Source organism: Cibotium barometz, chromosome 58 (assembly GCF_041138505.1).
Source record: "Cibotium barometz isolate CiBa-2024 chromosome 58, ASM4113850v1, whole genome shotgun sequence".
Lineage (NCBI taxonomy): Eukaryota > Viridiplantae > Streptophyta > Polypodiopsida > Cyatheales > Cibotiaceae > Cibotium > Cibotium barometz.
In genome coordinates this window covers 24,498,348-24,518,648 of record NC_141103.1, presented here as the reverse complement: position 1 = coordinate 24,518,648, position 20,301 = coordinate 24,498,348, and the positions used below count along the sequence as shown (strand labels likewise).

The 20,301-nt window shown below is 46.4% G+C and overlaps 1 protein-coding gene across 1 annotated transcript in view; it reads left to right on the top strand.

Moving 5' to 3' along the window:
- LOC147606059 (nucleolar-like protein) overlaps nucleotides 1–14,205 on the top strand; it is a 40,117-nt gene extending 25,912 nt beyond the window's left edge. Inside the window, exons 3-4 of the mRNA XM_086792660.1 lie at nucleotides 13,661–13,782; nucleotides 13,863–14,205. Of these exons, the coding sequence (XP_086648786.1) occupies nucleotides 13,661–13,782; nucleotides 13,863–13,985 (245 nt within the window). The 3' untranslated portion in view covers nucleotides 13,986–14,205. The remainder of the gene's footprint in view (nucleotides 1–13,660; nucleotides 13,783–13,862) is intronic.
- Nucleotides 14,206–20,301: the final 6,096 nt, after the last annotated feature.

Genomic DNA, 20,301 nt, shown 5'->3' with positions numbered 1-20,301 from the left:
ACACATAGTGCACTTAGTACATTAAAAGTACTAAGTGTACTATGTACTATAACTTATGGGCTTGTACACACTATAAGGGTGGGGATAATGCCTTTACCCCAACATCGAGGCCCGCGAGGGCAGCTTCGTGGCGGTATGGGACGTCGCGAGGAGGAGATTGGTCGGTACGTCATCTTAGTTAGCTCAGCTCGTGGCTTGGTGGGGACAGCCAAGACTGTGGGCTTGCCCACGGCTGTCATGGTTGGGAGGTGAGTCAGGCCTGCACCCCCTTGTTGTTTGTTTGTTCGTTTGTTTGCAGGTTTCGAGTTTCGAACCAAGGTCGATCACGAGGGGATCCGTGGGGATTTGACAGTGCTGTTAGAGCGTATCTCGTGAACAAGCAAGTCGGTAGGTAGAGAAGAAGAGGTTGAAGAAAGGTATGTGTTAAAAAACTTGCTGTTTTTTCTGTGCATACTGCTGTTTTTAGAATAGCATGTGTTTTTTCTTCATCAAAGAGACCCATGTTGATGGGAGATGGTAGTCTTAGAAGGGTCGTTTGCTTTGCAAAGAAGAGGAGAGTCGTTTGTGCGGTCATATGCATGAACTGCAGGGAGAGAATCAGAAAAAAAAAGCACGTTTGCTTTTCATGAACGATAGAGAGAGAGAACGGTTGTGAGAAGAGGCACTGGCGGCTGGCGTGTTTGTGAGCTGGCGGGTGTTGCTGGCGTTGGGCTACCGGCGGTTGAAGGCGCCTAAGGCCTGCCAAGCCAGGCGACCAGGCAGCCAAGCCCATGTAGGCGCCTAGGCTAGGCAAGGCGGGTTGATGCCCAGGCCACGTGGCCCTGTGGCCAGGCGTAGGCGCAACCTACCTGTGCGCACACAAGCGCTGGCTGGAACGCAGGCGTCGTCAGCACATCTTGCGCCGGCAGTGGTTGGCAACAGCAGCACGTTGACGTCAGCAGACGACAGCTCCAACCGGCGGTCTAATCCAGGAGAAAAAAAAACGAGGAAAGCTCACGTTTTTTTAAGCTTTCGTTTTTTTTTTTTGAGTTTTTTTTTTTAAAGTTTTAAAAGAACCCTTCTCCAAGGTTTAAAAGTGTTTATTTTTTTTTAAGAACTTAGAATATATATATATATATATATATATATATATATATATATATGAGAAAAAAAAAACTCAAAAGCAAAGCAAAAGCTAAGCCTAGCTTTTCGAGATTTTTAGCTTTGGGGCTATCTTTATAAACCTCTTAAGTGGGCTTCTTGCCACACATCTCTCGAGTTTTCAAGCTCTCAAGCTCTCAAGTTCCCTCGCACTTTTATTGTGCAAAGATCAAATTTTCTCTCCACGTACCCTCTTCACGATGTTGACCCAAGAATCGGAGTTGGAGCCCCTTGTGGAATGCGAAGGCTTGCCGGCTACGGAAGGTACCGATGCCGATCTTTTTGACGATTTTGTGTCAAAATCGAATTTCCAAGAGTTCAAAGTAGCTCTCGAAGCTTCTTCGACGGAATGTCAGGCACAAATTGCAGCCCAGATGCAAGCTTTGCAGAACTCCATTGCTCTATTGACCGCTACCCTCTCTACCTTCGCGGGTATGGATACCTTGGCTTCAGCTTTAGGCCCCAACATTACTCCGGAACTGTTCGGGGGCGAGCAAAAGCAACGCACCAAGGAGATTGTGGACACGTGGCTACATAAGTGGCAAGTTCACTTTCAGTTTCATCCATATGATGATGGAAAGAAGATCCAGTTAGCAGCAGGTTTCCTGCCCGGCAAAGCTTTGCTTTGGTGGAAGGAACTCAACCCTAAGCCAACGACTTGGGCACAATTCGAAGACGTTTTCAAGAAAGAATTCCTCAAGAAAGAGGATGACTATGATGTTGTTGCCCGGTTTTCAGCTTTGACCATGACCTCGCAGCACCTCACTTATGAGGTCTACCTCCAGAAGTTTCGTGACTTGCAGATGAAAGCTACAAAGATGGATTCCACTACTCTTTTGGGGTTTTTCGTAGCTGGTTTACCAGACTCGTACCGATTACAGGTTAAAAATAATAAATGTAAAACATTGCACGAGGCCATTCATTCAGCTCGTATCTATGATGATACGATGGTCTCTTCCAAGTCGAAACCCGTTACCGAGCAGGGGAACAAGCATAAAAGGAAGTTCTCCGCATCTATGGCTAACACGAAAGAAGGAAAGTCTTCGGACCAACCTTCGAAGAGTTCTAGTTCGACACTAGCGAAGAAGAAACGACTCCTTAGGGCTTTAAAGCTCAAGAAGGAAGGACGTTGTTTTATCTGCGAAGAAAAAGGACACATGCGTAACGAGTGTCCAAAGCAAAAGGGTACCAAGGCAAACGCAGGACCCAAGCCAAAGGCAGCTAACCAGTTGTCTTTGACAGGTACGTCAATTACTGTACTTTCTCGCCCTAGTACTTGTTCTGATTGTCTGTTCAATTCTAAAGTATTTGGCTTGCATGATCTTCTCCGAGTTTATGGAGAAGTGAATGGCCATAAAATTCACATTCTTTTAGACCTTGGCAGTTCGCATAACTTTGTTAACTACAAACTTGTGCAGAAATTAAGTCTTGATACGATACTTAGCGACCATATCTATGAGGTACGCCTACCTGCGGGAAGGCAAGTTTGGGATCGCAAGGTGGAGATGCATTCAGGACTACAAAGATACTGTGGAATGCGATGTAATGCATCTAGAAAATGTAGACTTGTTATTAGGGATTGAGTGGTTTAAGACTCTTGAAGTCCAGATAGATTGGTCTAGTCATATTTTTTCTTTTCAGTATAAGGACACCAAGTATAGTATTTTAGGTGATTGTATTCATCCCTCTCAGGGACCTCTTGTAAATACACTTGATTTTGAAAATATAATGGATTCTTCTTTGTATACCGCTTTCCATTGTGTATTGAATCCACTTTCTTCTTTTCTCATCCCTTCCATGGATGTGAATGAATTACGTGTGTTTGAAAGCAAAGAATTATAGAAGATACTTGATTCGTTTCAAGACGTATTGCCTAAGGAACTGCCATCGGGTTTACCACTTGAACAGGCAGTAGATCATCGTATTGACTTGATCCCTAGTGCTCATCCTGTCAGTATTCCACCTTATAGGATGAGCCAAGCCGAGGAAGATGAGTTGGCTAAACAACTCGAAGATTATTTGAGGATGGGCCAGATCCGTCCAAGTAAATCACCTTGGGGTGCACCTGTGTTGCTTAGGAGAAAGAAGGACAATACTTGGAGAATGTGTATAGATTACAAGAGATTGAACAAGCTGACCATTAAGAACCGTTATCCTCTTCCTAGATCAGATGACCTGATTGACCGGTTAGCAGGAGCGCAATATTTCACGAAGATAGATTTACGTACTGGCTATCACCAGATACGTATTCATGAAAGGCATGTCGAAAGAACCGCCTTTCAGACCAGGTATGGCCATGACAAGTTTCTCGTATTACCTTTTGGGTTAACCAATGCTCCAGCCACTTTCCAGCAGATGATGAACGATCTTTTTCGTGAACATTTGGGGAAATTTGTGGTGGTGTTCCTGGATGATATTTTGATTTATAGTCGTACTCTTGAGGATCATGTCAGACACCTCACGATTGTCTTATCTATTTTAAGACAGAATTGACTATATGCTAAGTTAAGTAAATGTGAGTTCTTTATGACCAACATCATTTACTTGGGACACAAGATCACTCGAGATGGATTGAGCATTGACTATGACCGAATTCAGAAGGTTCTGGACTGGCCTATACCGCGAACAGTGAAACAACTTCGTTCTTTTCTCGGATTTGTTGTTTTTCATCGGAAATCTGTACGGGAGTACTCTCAGCTCACACTACCGATGACCGACTTATTGAAAGGTCGTGAACGTAAGTCCAATCAGCCTATCACTTGGAATAACGATTTGGATATGGCCTTCAGACTTTTGAAAGATAAAGTCAAGGAAGCACCTATCTTAGCATTACCTGATCCTAGTCAGCCTTATGTTCTTGAAACTGATGCCAGTGACTATGCTATCGGGGTTGCTTTATTTCAAGATGGTAGACCGGTTGCTTTTGAAAGTAAAAAGCTAGACGACACTCAATCTCGTTGGCCAATGCTTGAGAAGGAGCTTTATGCTGTGATTCATGTTCTCAAGGTTTGGAGACATTATTTATATGGCTCCAAGTTTGTGGTATTGACTGATCATCAGTCAATTAAGTATGTGTGTGATGCGGATGATTTGAGAGGCAGGAAAGCTCGTTGGGCGGAGTTAATGCAAGATTTTGATTTTGAGATCCGTTATCGGAAAGGGTCCATGAATAGTATTGCAGATGCGCTTAGTCGGATTAGAGAGGTGAATACTTTGTCGTTCATCGAGATTTCTACTGACTTATTTCAATCATTGAGAGGGCTTTGCAGGACTGATAGTTATTTTGGTCCATTTTGGCAGAAGATCCAGGACGGGAGCTCATTGATTGACCAAGACTCGATGACTGAGCAGTCTACTATTCAGGCTGCAGGAGGCCAGTGGATGATTCGGAATGGTTTACTGTTCCGTAATGACAAAATTTGTGTACCACAGATCCCGGACATTAGGTCCAAGATTCTTAAGGAGTGTCACGACGCCCCTTTTGCTGGACACCCTGGGGTACACAGGACACTATCATTAGTGAAACACACTTTTTATTGGCCAAAGATGAAAGGGTATGTAGAAGATTATGTTCTCAAGTGTCAGATTTGTCAGGCAAATAAAGCTGAACGCTTTAGACAGGCTGGGTTGTTGCATCCTTTGCAAATCCCAAGTAATAAATGGAAAGTATTTCCATGGATTTTATTACCGGATTGCCAAGAAAACATCAAGGCCACGATTCTATTTGGGTTGTGGTAGATCGCTTGATAAAAATCGCTAGATTTTTACTGACCCGGAAGACTATTATAGCTACGCAATTAGCACGGTAGTTTATCGAGCAATTGTTTAGACTGTACGGGTTATTGCAGGACATAGTCAGTGATAGAGACTCTAAGTTTACGAGTGATTTTTGGAAACTTGTTTTTGAGAAGTTGGAAACAACTTTGAATTTGAGTTGCTCAGATCATCCTCAATCTGATGGCCAGACTGAAAGAGTGAATCAGATTTTGGAGGATATGCTTCGAGCATATGTATCCAAAAGACAGAGTTCATGGGAGAATTATCTTCCTATGTTAGAATTTACTTATAACAGTACTAAGCATACGAGTACAGGGTTTAGTCCTTTCATGCTTATGTATGGTTTTCAACCTAGATCACCTGTTACAGTAGGATTCTCAGGACTTCAGCATGATGCAGCACGTAATTTTTTGCAAGATATGCAGGAAATGTTACAAGTTGCAAAGGAATCTATTAGAAGTGCTCAAGACCGAGACAGGTTTTATTCCAATAGACATCGTTCACCCAGAGAGTTCTCTGAAGGAACGACGGTGTATTTGCGAGTTTCAAAAGATTCCGAGACTTTACGGACAGGTCGATCTCCGAAATTATCCCCTAGATACTGTGGACCATTTCGTGTTACACGACGGATTGGTTCAGTTGCATATGAATTGGATTTGCCTTCTCATGTGAAAGTTCATCCTGTATTTCATGTCAGTAGACTTAAGGAAGTACTGGGTGGAGCAGATCAGTTAGTTACTCCTCAAGTAATTATAGATGTTGAGGACATGACATTTGTTCCGCACGAACTTGAAAAGATTCTTGGATTTCGTGAACGAAGATTGCGTAATACGCTTATCACGGAATACAAGATCAAGTGGAAGGATCGTGTTGAGGAGGACACTACATGGGAGACATTGACTACTCTTCAAAGAGATTATCCTGGCTTTTTAGTGAGCTCAGGAGTGAGCTCTTAGAGGAAGGGGAGTATGTCATGTGCACAGTGTGTATCTACCGTGTGCTACATGCATGCTCTAAGAGCTCAGGAGTGAGCTCTTAGAGGAAGGGGAGTATGTCATGTGCACAGTGTGTATCTACCGTGTGCTACATGCATGCAAGACTAGTTTCGAGGCTTGGGGAAGCTTGGAACTAGGCAGGTTGATTGATGAGCTGAGTTAGGGATATACTAACGGGCGGTCACCCAAGTATGGACAGGCGGGCGCCCAAGTGTGGATGCCCGATGACCGGCCAAGAGCCTATAAAAGGGTGGCCAAGGTTAGTTATTGGGATATAGAGAGTCTCGCGAGTTTGTGAGAGCTCTATGGTCTTGGAGCCTGGATCTAGTGCAGACGTGCACCTGCTTTACCCAGCCGAGGCCGACGGCGGCAGTCTCGAGGCCCGCGAGGGCAGCTTCGTGGCGGTATGGGACGTCGCGAGGAGGAGATTGGTCGGTACGTCATCCTAGTTACCTCAGCTCGTGGCTCGGTGGGGACAGCCAAGACTGTGGGCTTGCCCACGGCTGTCATGGTTGGGAGGTGAGTCAGGCCTGCACCCCCTTGTTGTTTGTTTGTTCGTTTGTTTGCTGGTTTCGAGTTTCGAACCAAGGTCGATCACGAGGGGATCTGTGGGGATTTGACAAGTCGGGTGTTGTTGGAGGCGGAGGAGGACGTGCTGCTGCTGCCTCCAAGAGTTGGAGATGCTCCATGAGCAGCTGGTTCTGAGCTCTAAGAAGAGCTATGGTATCTGCGGTAGACGGAAGAGTAAGGTCTCCTTCGGGGGAGACGTCTTCCGGCTGATGAGTACTCTCTTTTGTAGACGTGATGCTAAAGTCGGTGGTCGTGCCGGAACGCAATCTGACCATCCAAGGATGCCCTCACGCTAGGATACGATGTGTGTGGACAAGCTGAATTTGATACCAATGTAACATGCAGCGGAAGTCTTCGTATTGGAGGATCGTGTCACACAAATGCTCACACTGTCTTCTGTATCCTGAGTTTCACGAGTTTAGCAAGCCACTTTAATACTTCAAACTCTAGAGAGAGATGAGAGAGAGAGATGAGAACTGTACACCGTATGGGGTCCCGAATTACCCACTGAAGGGCCCCCTATCCCGTTAACGAGATAGTATTTGCTTTATTATCTATAAAGAGACTGACGGTGTGACTGACAATAAGCCAAACACAAGACCTCTGAAGACCAAGTGTTGGGCTGAACTGTACACTGCTGTAGAAGCACCAAAGATGTCCAATTTCGAGCCTATGCACTCTTCCCAATGGTATGAGGGAGGGATGCAAAGCTAGGGTTGAGGGAGGGGTTGTTTGGGACTGTTCTAGACTGTATATGAATGCTGTAAATGAATGAGAATGCTGCGTTTTACCTTCACCAAGAGGTTGGAGCAAAACGACGATATGATGAATGCTGAAAACTGAGTGGATGCAGAAAACGCAAGGCTGAATGCTGAACTGATGCGTTTGACTGATATAGATGGCTGAATGCTCATGCGTTTGAGGCGCCTAGAGCTGTAGGAGACAAATGCTGAAGAGAGAGGCCTGAAACTGCAATCGCTTATGCTCCTGAGGCTGAGGATGACAAGCGCTTGATGGCTCTCTTGCTGAATATGATAAATGACTAAATGATTATGCAAAGCCTCTATTTATATGGACAAGATGTGCTAGTTGGCTGGCTATAGTGTTGGCCGATTGCACATGTCCAAATAAAATGTCTAAATGATGTATAAAATGCTATAAATGCTGGAAAAAATATCGAAAAAATTCTAGATAAATCGTGGATGCTATGTGAGGTTCCTGCAATGGTCTAGATGCTATGCATGAATGATGTGCAATATGTAGGATGCTTTGTGATGCAAACCCTAAGGTTTCTATTGACTGTATATGCATGAATGCATCTCTTTAAGTGGGTTAAGGGACTTAGATTGACTGACTGACTGACTGACTATGGCTGAGAATGACCTACGTAGCTTGTGCCGACTTATCCTGGACTGAGGATTACAATGGGGTCACGGCGTACGACAAATATCATCCTGAATGAAACTAATACTGTACAAATGTTACACTGCTGATGATGAGCCAGTTTGTCACCATGCACTACAGTGCAGAGTGCATGTGACAGCCACCCACTCCAGAACAGCTCAGATGGGATGCCAAGGATGCTCATGCACATGCTTTGATTGCCCTTTCATGCAAAAGGCAGCTTATACCGCACATTCGTTCATGCTCTTCTTCTAAGGGGGCATGGGATGTACTTGTTTCTTTGTATCAGGTTCGCAATGAGGCTCGTGTTGCCTATCTTCACAAGAAGATTGAGTCTGAGCGTATGGATGAGGATGATTCAATGGACAAGTTCCTTACCCGCATCAAGGATTTGCGAGAGCAGCTCATCAACATTGATGAGGTCATTTCATATGGTTCACTTGTATCTACAGTGCTTTAGGGTTTGCCAGAATCCTATCAGGGTTTTGCTACTACTCTTCGTCTACTCATGAAGGGTAATCCAAACTTGTATACCTTTGATGAGTTGGTGACTCTCTTATTGCAGGAGGAGCAGTCTCGTTCTAATAGGACCACTGTGCTTTTTGCTGATCAGGCATTTGGTGCCTTTGATCGAAACAAAGGTAAATCTAGGGCTGCATCTAGTGGTAAACTTAAGGGCAAACCACATGCCCATTCAGATTCTACCTCGTCTAAAGCAATGTGAAGCTAACCCCAAGTAATGGGGATAGCTTTACTCTCTGCGACACTTTACATGTACCAGGCATTGAGAAGAATCTCATTTCTGTTTCAGCCCTTGCATTATCTGGGTTTACGGTTCAGTTTTTTGACCATTGTTGCTCAGTGTATGACAACAGAGATTCAGCTTCTCTTATGCTTTTTGGGACATTATGCAATGGCTTGTATAAGCTCGATATGTATGACAAGAGTACTTATTCTCATGATGCTATGCTTGCATCCATCTCTCGTGTGTTGAGTGACACTGAGTTATGGCATGCTCGGTTTGGTCACTTGAACTTCCCATCTCTTGTACGCTTGTAGAAGCAAGGTATGGTGCATGAGCTTCCTCCTATGCAGGTTCCCTTCAAGCATGTATGTGAGGGATGCATCCTGGAAAGATGCACATGAATTCCTTTCCTAAAGATGGTGCTATGAGGGCTGTCTGACCATTACAGCTTGTTCATAGTGATCTTTGTGGCCCCATGAGGGCTCCATCTTTTGGAGGACACTTGTACTTCATCACGTTCATTGATGACTACACTCGGTTTTGTTCGGTGTATGGTTTAAAAATGAAGTCAGGTGCCTTTGCAGCTTTCAGAGACTTCTGTCCCATGGTTGAAAATGCTTGCGGACACAAGCTTGTCACATTGCGTACAGATTGCTGCAGTTACATGGTATTTCTCATCAGTGTACTACCCCCTATACTCCTCAGCAAAATGGAGTTGCAGAGAGACGTAATCGTACACTTATGGAGATGGCACGTTGCAAAAGCAAGGATCTGCCTAGTAAGTTTTGGCTTGAGGCGGTTATGTGTGCCAATTATGTGCTTAACTGTTGTCCCATTAAAGCCTTGAAATCTATGATTGCATATGAGGCATGGAATAGCAGGATTCCAGGTGACTCATATGAGAGTCTTTGGGTGCTTGGAATATATGCATGTGCCCACACAACAAAGACATAAGCTTGATGCAAAGGCAATAAAATGCATTTTCATTAGTTATAGTACTGAGAGTAAGGGATATAGACTCTATGTGCCTAATACAGGCAAGATCATTGTGTCAAGAGATGTTATCTTTGATGAATATGCATCTCAACCACTTGTCTCATGTACCAAACAGCCATCTATTGGGCCGGAAGATGTGTTTGATACTTTGTTGCCTTTATTCAATTCAAATGTGGACAATGTAGAGCCCGTTTCAGCTCATTTACAGCCACCTATGCCTGCTGAAAACCAGCAAAATCAGCAGCTGAACTTGCCTCAAATTGATCCTGAAATGTCTCAGATTGATCAGGATACCTTGGGTGATGCATTGGCAGAGGAAGATGCAAATACTAGGAAGTCAAAAACTGTTCCTAGATGGCTGGGTGGCACTTTGCGTGATAGCAAACAATCTGCATTTATGCTAGGTCGTACACGTGCTGCTTCTCGCCATGCATCTTCACATTATGTGGATACAGCTCTTGTTGCCACCGCTTGTAATGAGGAACCCATTTCTCATGTCGATGCATTGGAGGATGACAATTGGGTGATAGCCATGCGTTCGGAGTTGGACTCCATTGACAAAAACGGTACTTGGGAGTTATGTGACTTGCCCCCAGGCAAGTGTGCTATCGGCACAAAATGGGTTTTCAAGCTTAAGCGTAAGCCTGATGGTTCAGTTGATCGCCATAAGGCTCGCTTGGTCATCAAAGGGTATGCCCATCGTGAGGGCATTGACTATGAGGAGACCTTTGCTCCCACTTCACGTATGACTACCATACGTACTGTTATTGCATTGGCTGCTCACAAACAATGGCATGTACATCAGTTGGATGTCAAAATTGCTTTTTTGAATGGCGATTTGCAGGAGGAAGTTTATGTGTCTCAGCCTCCTGGCTTTGTTCAAAAAGGTGCAGAAAGTAAAGTATGCCGTTTACATAAAGCACTGTATGGTCTTAAACAGGCTCCTTGTGCTTGGTACCACAAAATTCATGCATACTTGACTGCCGAAGGGTTTCAGAATAGTTCAGTCGAGAGTACACTTTATGTACGCCACATTGGAAACAATGTTCTCATTCTTATTCTTTATGTGGATGACATGCTTGTCACTGGCCCTGAAGAGGGTGATATTTCAGCTTTTAAAGCTGATTTGCAGCATGCATTTGATGTTACAGACATGGGGCATTTATATTACTATTTGCGTATACAGTTTATACCTTTTGAGGGGGGTATCATGTTATCTCAGTGCAGATATGTTGAGCAGCTCCTTGAGTGTTTTCACATGACAGATTGTAAACTTGTTTCTACTTCTATGGAACCAGGTCTAAAACTGTCACTTGAGCATGCTAGTGAGTCTTTTGATGTTGCCACCTATCAGCAAGCTGTGGGATGCCTTATCTATTTATGCTCTACTCGTTTGGACATACAGTATGCTGTTTCTCAGTTGAGCAGATTCATGCATTGTCCGAGCACTATGCATTGGCAAGCGTGTAAGCGTGTCTTTTGCTATCTTAAAGGCATTGCAAACTTTGCCTTGTTTTATGGCAGTTCTTCTACACTATGCTTGCTTGCATTTACAGAGAGTGATTGGGTAGGTTGCTATCACACGCGAGTGTCAACTAGTGGTAAGTGTTTTCTTCTTGGTGACTCATGCATCTCATGGCTCAGTAAGAAGCAGCCTACAGTGGCCATTTCTAGCTGTGAAGCTGAATACAGGGTAGCCTTTACAGCTACTGTGGAATGTGTTTGGCTACGACGCCTTCTAGCCGATCTTGGTGTTGGACAGTAGTCCCCTACCCCCATTTACACTGACAGTCAGAGTGCTTTGGCAGTTGCACGAAACCCAGTATTTCATGCCTGCACAAAGCATATTGAGGTTCACTGTCATTATGTCAGGGAAAGGCTCCATGCAGGAGAGATTGACTTGGCTTATGTATGTACACATGCCAATATAGCAGATGGGTTTACAAAGCCTCTTTCGAGGGAAAAGTTTGAAGCTTTCCGCAAAGCTTTGAGCTTACAACCTCTACCACGGTAGTTTGCTACACCCTGTCCCCGTTCACACCATTCACTTGAGGGGGGTTTGTTGGTCATGACCACTCTCAGCTAGTTCAGGTGTGAACACAGCTTACTCATAGGCCCTTTTTCCCTGTGACTGGACATGTTTTTTCCCCCGTGTGAACACACTTATGTGTGTTGGGCACTTTGCCCAGGTTACTTTATGTACTCACATTGTACTTTCATTTCATTATTATTGAGTACATCTTTTCTAGCACTCTTGAGCTTCACTAGTTCTTCTCTCTCTTGCACTTGTGTGTGTGTGTTTCTGTGTGCAGGCTTCTTCCTCATACCCAAGATGAGTCTTCACGCCCTTAAGCAAGTTGGTGAGAGGTGCTGCAAGGTTAGAAAACTTGTTCATATGCGTGCTGTAGGCCTGACAAAGACCCACAATGTAGCATACGCCAAGCTAGGACCGTATGAAACAAGGGGGCCTTCTTTATATCTGAGTTTAGTGAGTCTTTAGCAATCCTTCAACATCATCATCATCATCATCAGAAGTATCAACATCATCTGTAACACGCGGAAGCTTTGGGGGTCTTCTTTCAGCCCTAACACCGCTGAGAACATGCTGATGCAAAAACGAAGACAGAAGGGAGAGTAGAGATAGCTGGAAATTTAGTATATGCATGTGGTACAAAAAGGTACCCCTAATCTACAGCCATAGGCTGCCTTCCTAAAAAGGTGGAATACACCAAAATACTCCTAGTCTAGACCCACACCCAAAAGGGGAGTGAATGAATACAATAATGAGCCTTGAGTGCCTTATATAGGCCTTTGGACAAAATAGGGAGCTGGCCGACTGGACACCAAACTCCCAAGCTGCCTTCTCATGCAGCTGACAGCGCATCATGCCACCGACAGGTTCTTCTAGCATTCCATGCAGCCGACAGGTCATTTGGTCCATTCCTAGTCCAACACTTTTCCATGCTTTGCACTCTGTTGCTCCAAAATCTGGTTCTAACTGATTCTTAAGTCCTTCTTTATCTGTTGCCCTTCAGGCCTAGCCTCAGAGAATGTCCATGGCAAATCTTGCACATCATATCATCATCATCATGGAGGCTGGAGCTTCTGTCGGCTGGCTGTAGACAAGCTGTCGGCAGCCAGCAGAGGCTCTTGCAGTAGGTGGGACAGCAGTCAGGCAAAGGCCAGCAAGGTGGGGCAGCAACAGAAGTAAAGGGAAGCATTTAAGGCATTTATTGCCCATATTCCTGTCTAGTAACTGGCTGACAGCCTCTGCTGCTGGCCGATCAGCACTCCAGCATAATATATAAGCATCAAGTCATAAATCAAGCAATTCATTCAGTCATTTCATCAGTCCGTCATTCACACCACACAGGCCGGAATGGGCCGATTCCCCCCTTGGAGTATTTTAGTACCCAAGATAAAAATATCATGTAAAAGCTTTGGTGGAGCACACACTCCAGATTTATCCACATACAACCATGAATAATTCATATACACGGGCATAGCTATGGCGACTTTAAACTTGGCTGCATTCAGATTCAGTCTTCTTCAAAAGCTTCAATGGTGAGGGACCACAGAAGCATTTTGGCAAAACAATAAGCTAATTTAGTTCAACACATGTTAATAAACTTGGCGTTGGGCCATATTATGTATTGAGGAAGAAAAGAGGTTATGAGAGGATAATAAGGCCCAGGGCCTATTTATGTTTTCCTTCAAACGAGTTATAGATCCAATATCAAAAACTTCACATAGTTTTGTGATTGCCCCCCACGTGCTAAATACATTCCAAAGCAAAGCAGAGCTCTAGTAATCGTGCTTGGTGAATTTCTTACAGTGCATAAATCTGCTTGTTAAGATGTGACACAAGCAGGTGTTGAGGGTTATTCTACATGACTTGCTTGTGTGCAAATCCTTTATTCTCACCATCATAGTGGCTGGAAAGTTCTCAACCTTTGTTTTATTTATGCTTGTGTGGGAATCACTTATAGTTTTGAGTTGTAGTTCATACTTTTACCCTTTTTTCGGTTTGCAGATTTGAAAACTGCCTTGGGGAAAAAACGACAAGATGGCCAACATGCTCCTCTACAACGTTTGACAAAGATGCAGAGGGTTTATGTGAGCCGCCTCATATTGAAGCACCAGGATGATTACCAGGTTTGTAGTGAAATTAATAACAAGTTTAGTTTGGGTTAACTTTCATTCAGAGTGATACTAAGATTTAGAAGTTGTGGCAGGCAATGTCCAGGGATTTGAAGTTGAACAAAATGCAACATCCACCAGCAGCATTGGAAAAGCTATGCAAACGCTTTGTGGCTTACGAGAAGTCATCTTCATGCCAAGAGGCTCAATCAAGTTGATGTCATGCCATGCTGAAGTCGGTATTTGAAAGTGCTTTGAGATTTCGTGCAAATCTGGGATCGTGTGTTTGGAAGAGCTTTGAGAAGCGTCTTCTTTGTGCCAATGAACTCATTTAATCTAGTGACATGCTGAACTTTGAGAACATGTGTAGGGTGTCTTTTCATGTCTTTGTGTTGTAAGTGATGAGTACGTGAGAAACGAGTTTGAGTCGTGAGCGCATCTAAGCTCCCCCCCTTGCCTGCGTTTTCTCCTGCTCCCCCCTTCCCTGTGCGCGTTTCAGTCCACCCTCCCTATTCTCCTTCACGCATCTGTTGCCCCCCGCCCTCCCCCCCCTTTTTTTTTCTGCGCGCCTCAGCCGGCCGCCCCTCTCCGCGTTATTCAGTGCCGCCCCCTCCATTGCATGTCTTTCAGCCCCCCCTCCCTCCCTGCGTGTTTCTTGTGCCGTCTCCCCCTCTTCTGCCCTTCTAGCCTCCGCCTTGCCCTGCCTGCCTCCCCTCCCCCTTCGCGCCTCCATTTCCTCCCACCCCCGTCTTCCTTTTCCTTCGCCCCCTAGCCTGCCCCACCTCCTGTGTGAGCGCCCCCCCCCCCTCTCCTTTCCTTTTTTCTGTCCTCTTTTCCAGTCTTCAGCTTTTCTCTCTTCTCTCCTCCCGTGCAAGTAGAGATCTCAGTCTCGTTGGGGTTTCTTCGCTCTTTTCGGCAAGTTTCGGCCTATTCTAGTCTTCACCCTCAGGAGGACTCCATGGCAGCGGCTCCATCATCCTCGACCGAGGCCACCGTTGCTTGCATTTCCTTTTCCAAAGCGGATTTTCAGATGCTCGCCACGATTGTTGCCTCACTTGAGGCCTCCACCCTGGTTTGCAAAATTGTTGGTAGCTGCCCTGCGCAAGGACAGCTCAAGGATCTTTTACTGGCGAGCATGCAAAGATCACTAATATTCACCCTTTGGGGCGCAATTACTACCAGGTGGAGTTCGACTTGCCAACGGCGTCAGACCTAGTCATGCAGCTGAGCTCCCTTGCATTGCGTACGGCGTAGGCCTTCTTTGCACGGTGGTAGCATGGCTTTGATCTTGTGTCTGACCCTCTAGCTGGCGTGTCGGGCTTCCCAGCAACAATTTATTTCCCAGGCCTCAGGAAGGAGTACCTTCCTCTTCTCCCGGTGATTGGTGGTGCCATTGGGAGAGTGATGGAGTCCCCCACTGTTGCCTCGGCCCTCGCATGGGCAACTGGGATTCCATCCCTCCACATCTGTGTAGCCTCGCTGGATTTTGTGCTGTATTGTTTATCTATTCCTAGCCTCCGGGGCGACCCCATACAACAGCGCGTGGAGTATCCAGGCCTTCCAGGTCAATGCTTCATTTGTAGACAGATGGGTCACTTAGCTAGCGGCGGTAGTCCAGGAGACAACCTCCGGTGGTTTTGTCCCCCGTTTCTCGTTCAAATCCTTACCAGGAGCATGGAGAGAGGCAGGCCCTCAAGCAGCAGAGCATCAGGCCCTGACCCCACAGACGACCCACCGTCAAAACCCGAGAATACAAGCCATGAAAAGCAAGACAAAGCAACAAACCCTAACCCTAGAAGGCAAAGCGGAAGAAACATATCTGGGTGCAGGCATACTCGCCACCCGACCATGACAGCCATGAGCGAGGCTCACAATCTTGGCCGTCCCCACCGAGCCACGAGCTATAGCATCATGCCCTCGCGAGTGTCCTGCCACCGTCGTCCTTTGGTGTCTCATACCACCAGGGGTTATCCCTCCCAAGGACGATGGCCTACTGCACGGTGGAGCTCTTCGTTCCACATGCTCTGAATTGCTGAGCTCCATCCGTCGGTGTGTGCCCAACTGGTACCCCTCCCCCCAATAAATAGGGAAGGAACGCCCAAAAAGCGCGCACTATCAATAGCGGACAAAAAAGCACATGTCCGCCCACAACATATCACACTCTAGCTCGCCAATCTGCCTGCCCCTAGCGTGCACATGATATACTCCCCTTCCTCAAAAGACCTCACTCTTGAGCTCAAGAAAAAGAACTCAAGGAGAAGTTAGTCACACTCGCAACGCTAGTGAAACTGTTAGAAGTCATCTCCTGTCTTTACAAGACACCAAGGCCTCTATTGTGGGTGTGCCCGCCCTTTGTAGGTGTTTTCTCATTTTTCCTCACTCCCTGTATTTTTTCCCCATTTTTCCCTATTTTCTTGGCTTGGGTGGTTGCCCTGTGTTAGCAGGAGGGCCCATGAGCTGGCCGACTGATTCTTCAGGTCCATGACCTCTCACAGTTGTTGCTGGCCGACTTGATACAGCTGGCCGACTGGTGCACTTTGCTGGTCGTGGAGTTTTCAGTCCCTGTCGGTTGCCTTTCTACAGGCCGATTGCTTGTTTGGGGCCATATAAAATGGCCCCAAGCCCCTTGCCATTGTATCTTGTATCACTTCGCGATCTTGTGTATATAGAGCAGAGTTACATGCATATCTCTCTCCTTCTCTTGTGCTGTCTATTTTCTGCAATCTACTTGCTCTTGTGGTCTCGGATTTGGTTATCATCTCCGCTGCGTATTTTGATAGAAACACCCTCTATTGGTCGAAACCAATAGTCTGAAGGACAATCCGACTAAGAGATCGACCTTCTCAAGTAACATGACATGAGCGTCAATTGCTAGTCACAAAAGCCTAATCCGGAGCAAATGGATCATCTGGGTAACTCGAAGCTGACAATGCTACCAGTACCAGAGGTAAGCAACCATTGTCCTAAAGAGTTATCCCGAAACCAAAAGTATCTTCCATTTGACTACCATGCTTTCATCTTGATGTCCTTTATAAATCTGGTCTGGAAAAAACCACAAAACTGGGAAAACCCAAAACCTACTACTGAAGCCTGAACCAAGGGAACACAACAGTATACTCTTCCCAAACAAGAGAAGAACCGATCTTCTAGAAAAGATCATCAATCAGTACTTCGTCACCACGAAAGTCTAACTTCCCAAACAAACCTCAGAAAGCCTATGAGGACCTTGGACATGAAAGGAACAACTATTCCACAGACTTGGTTATGACACAAGCTAGCATCTATCAAACTGTCTGTAAAAGTAAAGTATCTATCCCTTAAAAATGTTGAGATAGCCTTGTGTTTGTAGGCATAGAGTCCGAATGAAGTTTGGACAATCTGGCTTAGCCCCATAACATGTGATGGATCATGGCATCCCATACCACCATGATACACCCATGCTACGATTACTACAAAACACCAGTTTGTGGATCTGTCGCGATTTATCAGAAACAATAAATTCCAATTGCCGACCATGTGCCACAAACTGAAACAAGTTCTTGAAAGGAAGAACTCCAAACGAGACTAGTGATCATAACTCGGTCCAGGGATTAGACAACCTCTGTGTACACAAAGAAGAACAACCTTGACCAGCGTCCCAATCAAAGCAGCTGTCTAAACCCAAAACATCTTGGAAACCAAAACTTGCTTCCAAAAACTTATGCACATAGCGCAAGTTCTTGAATAATCATGATTCAATAGTCTTGGTATAAGAATAGGCGGGTATACTTGGAATAGCGTGAATATCTGTACACACTCATGCCATGGACATAAAACTAGAGGACCATCAAAACCTTAAGGATTGTAAGGCTGAAAAGGTACATATTGGGTATTGTCGCATAACCGTCTTGTCATGCAATCTGACAATGAATCCCAACATGTAAACTTAATCTAGATGCTCTCTTATCAAATATCCGTGTAGCCACAGTGGCAATGTGTGGTCAACTATTCCTCAATCCTACATATGTAGATAAGTCTTAACTATCAAAGCCCAACAATGAAAACAATGGTCATTCCAATATCTGTAGGGTATTAGGTTTATTTCTTGCGTGGTACAAGACCATGACTAACTCGTGTGTATGCCCACAAAATTCTTGGAGTAGAAACTCCTGTGTGTATCAAGAGCAACTTCGTATATGAGCAAAGCAAGATACAGTACTATGCTTCTACTATCGTTCCATATATAGCATGTCTCTGGTACGAACACATACCTCTTAATATGCAGGTTCAAATCAGGGATACGACAAAGCACGTGCATCGAGTCGTGCAAGTACACCTTTGATTCTGTACACAAGCTTGTCCTGCTTCACCTCGAGATGAGAGTCAAAACTTACCCCCAAATCTGTGAAGAACAGTCCTAACTTCTGCGAGAAAAAGAAAAGAAGAAGCTCGAGAGAAGAAAGGGTTCATGGGAACCCACTTGCTGCTGGACTGCTCAGGGAAAAACCCGGCCTGCTTTCCTGGCTGCCTACCTGCGCCATAGAGAGAGGGAATCCCCTCTAGATCTGGATGGGCACATCTGGGCTGTCCACCATGCCTTGCTCTAGCCTGCCCGCTCACTGAAGAAAGGAGGGGCCCTCTGCCTTGGCCACGCCCTTGGATTGCCCGCTGGCTGCAGATCACCCTAACCTGGCCGAGCCCAAGTGGAACCCTCTTTCCTCCCTGCAGGCTGCCCGCGACCTAAACTGGGCTCTTGCATGTCACCTCGGCTTGCTCGTGCACCCCAGGTTGGCCGCCATCTCTGCAGCCACTGTTCCCAGGTCTGCCTGCACTCGAGCTGGGCCCTTTCACTGCCCATAGGCCCAACACTGACCTACCCTTGGACAGAAGACTGCCCGCTAGATCTGGGGGTTGGGCTGCACAACCGCCAGCTCTCTCTCTCTCTCTCTCTCTCTCTCTCTCTCTCTCTCTCTCTTTCTATCTTGCAACAAACACACACATGTACGCTGCAGGAAACATAGAAAGAGCTCATCCGAAGGTGTCCCGCTTGCATCTTCCTCTCGGAGAGGCTCTGATACCACTGTCAAAACCCACAATCTCTCTCAGAAGGAAACCTGCAATACAAGCCATGAAAAGCAAGACAAAGCAACAAACCCTAACCCTAGAAGGCAAAGCAGAAGAAACATATCTGGGTGTAGGCATACTCGCCACCCACCCATGACAGCCGTGAGCGAGGCTCACAATCTTGGCCGTCCCCACCGAGCCACGAGCTACAACATCATGCCCTCGCGAGTGTCCTGCCACCGTCGTCCTCTGGTGTCTCATACCACCAGGGGTTATCCCTCCCAAGGACGATTGCCTACTGCACGGTGGAGCTCTTCGTTCCACATGCTCTGAATTGCTGAGCTCCATCCGTCGGTGTGTGCCCAACTGGTACCCCTCCCCCCAATAAATAGGGAAGGAACGCCCAAAAAGCACATGCTATCAATAGCGGACCAAAAAGCACATGTCCGCCCACAACATATCGCACTCTAGCTCGCCAATCTGCCTACCCCTAGCGTGCACATGACACTAGCTGCCAATGAGTGGCGGACGGGCGCGGGCCGCCAGCCAACCACCATAGCCAAGCACTGCGCGCCAGGTTGGCAAAGCTCAGGAGGATTCGGTTCTGTCAGAGAACTGTTTTGAGCATTTATCTCAGCACTTTCCTGTCGGTGACAGGCCCCCTCCGGTCCCACCAGTATGGCGGCCGATCCTTCGTCGAGATTCTCCCCCAGGCCCTCAATGCTCTGTGAGGTTGGCTGACCTCTGGTGGGCCCTCCCGTAGCCTTCCTCGCCGATGGATCTCTCACAGCAGCACCCCTCTCCGGCCCTTCGCCCTTCCTCGCCTCCTCCCCCCTCCTCCTCCATCCTTGACACCGACTTTACTCGCAGCAGTTCACTCTGCCCCGTCCTCATCATCCGAGCCTTGCCCCCCCCCCCCCCCCCCCCCAATCCACCTCTCTAGAGCACTCCCATCGCCTCCTAGCAGCCCCTGAGTCAGAGCGGAGGCCGTTGGCGAGTTCCGTCCGCTGCTTGATTCATCGTTTTTTGAGCCGGTATTGCCGCCTCCCTGGTGAGGACCCTTCTGGCAGAGTCACTAGGTGGGGCCCCCAGGATCTTGGGACAGCCTGTGGATTATAGTTTCTTTCGATGTTTGCCGGACGGAAGGGATTGATAAGTTTGAGAAGACAATAGCCCCTATACGGGTATGTGTGGTTTTTCACTACTCCAGACTCTCTACGCCAGATAATGGCATGATGATTTTCTCTTTCCCCCTCAGTGCAGCCTCGGGATGGAGTGGGATCTTCAGTTGGTGGTAGCCGCCATCTAGGGACAGGTAGTTGAGCTCTCCCACCATCTCCATGATCTTCGCATCACCAACATTCTCACCCATTTTTGGCCTTTGGCTAGGATGGAGCTTGGAGGTTCAGCCCATCGAGGCCAAGACGGTGAGATGATGGCCTCCGGCTTAAAGGTGTTGCTCTTTGTACTCATGCATATTTTTGCCGCGGT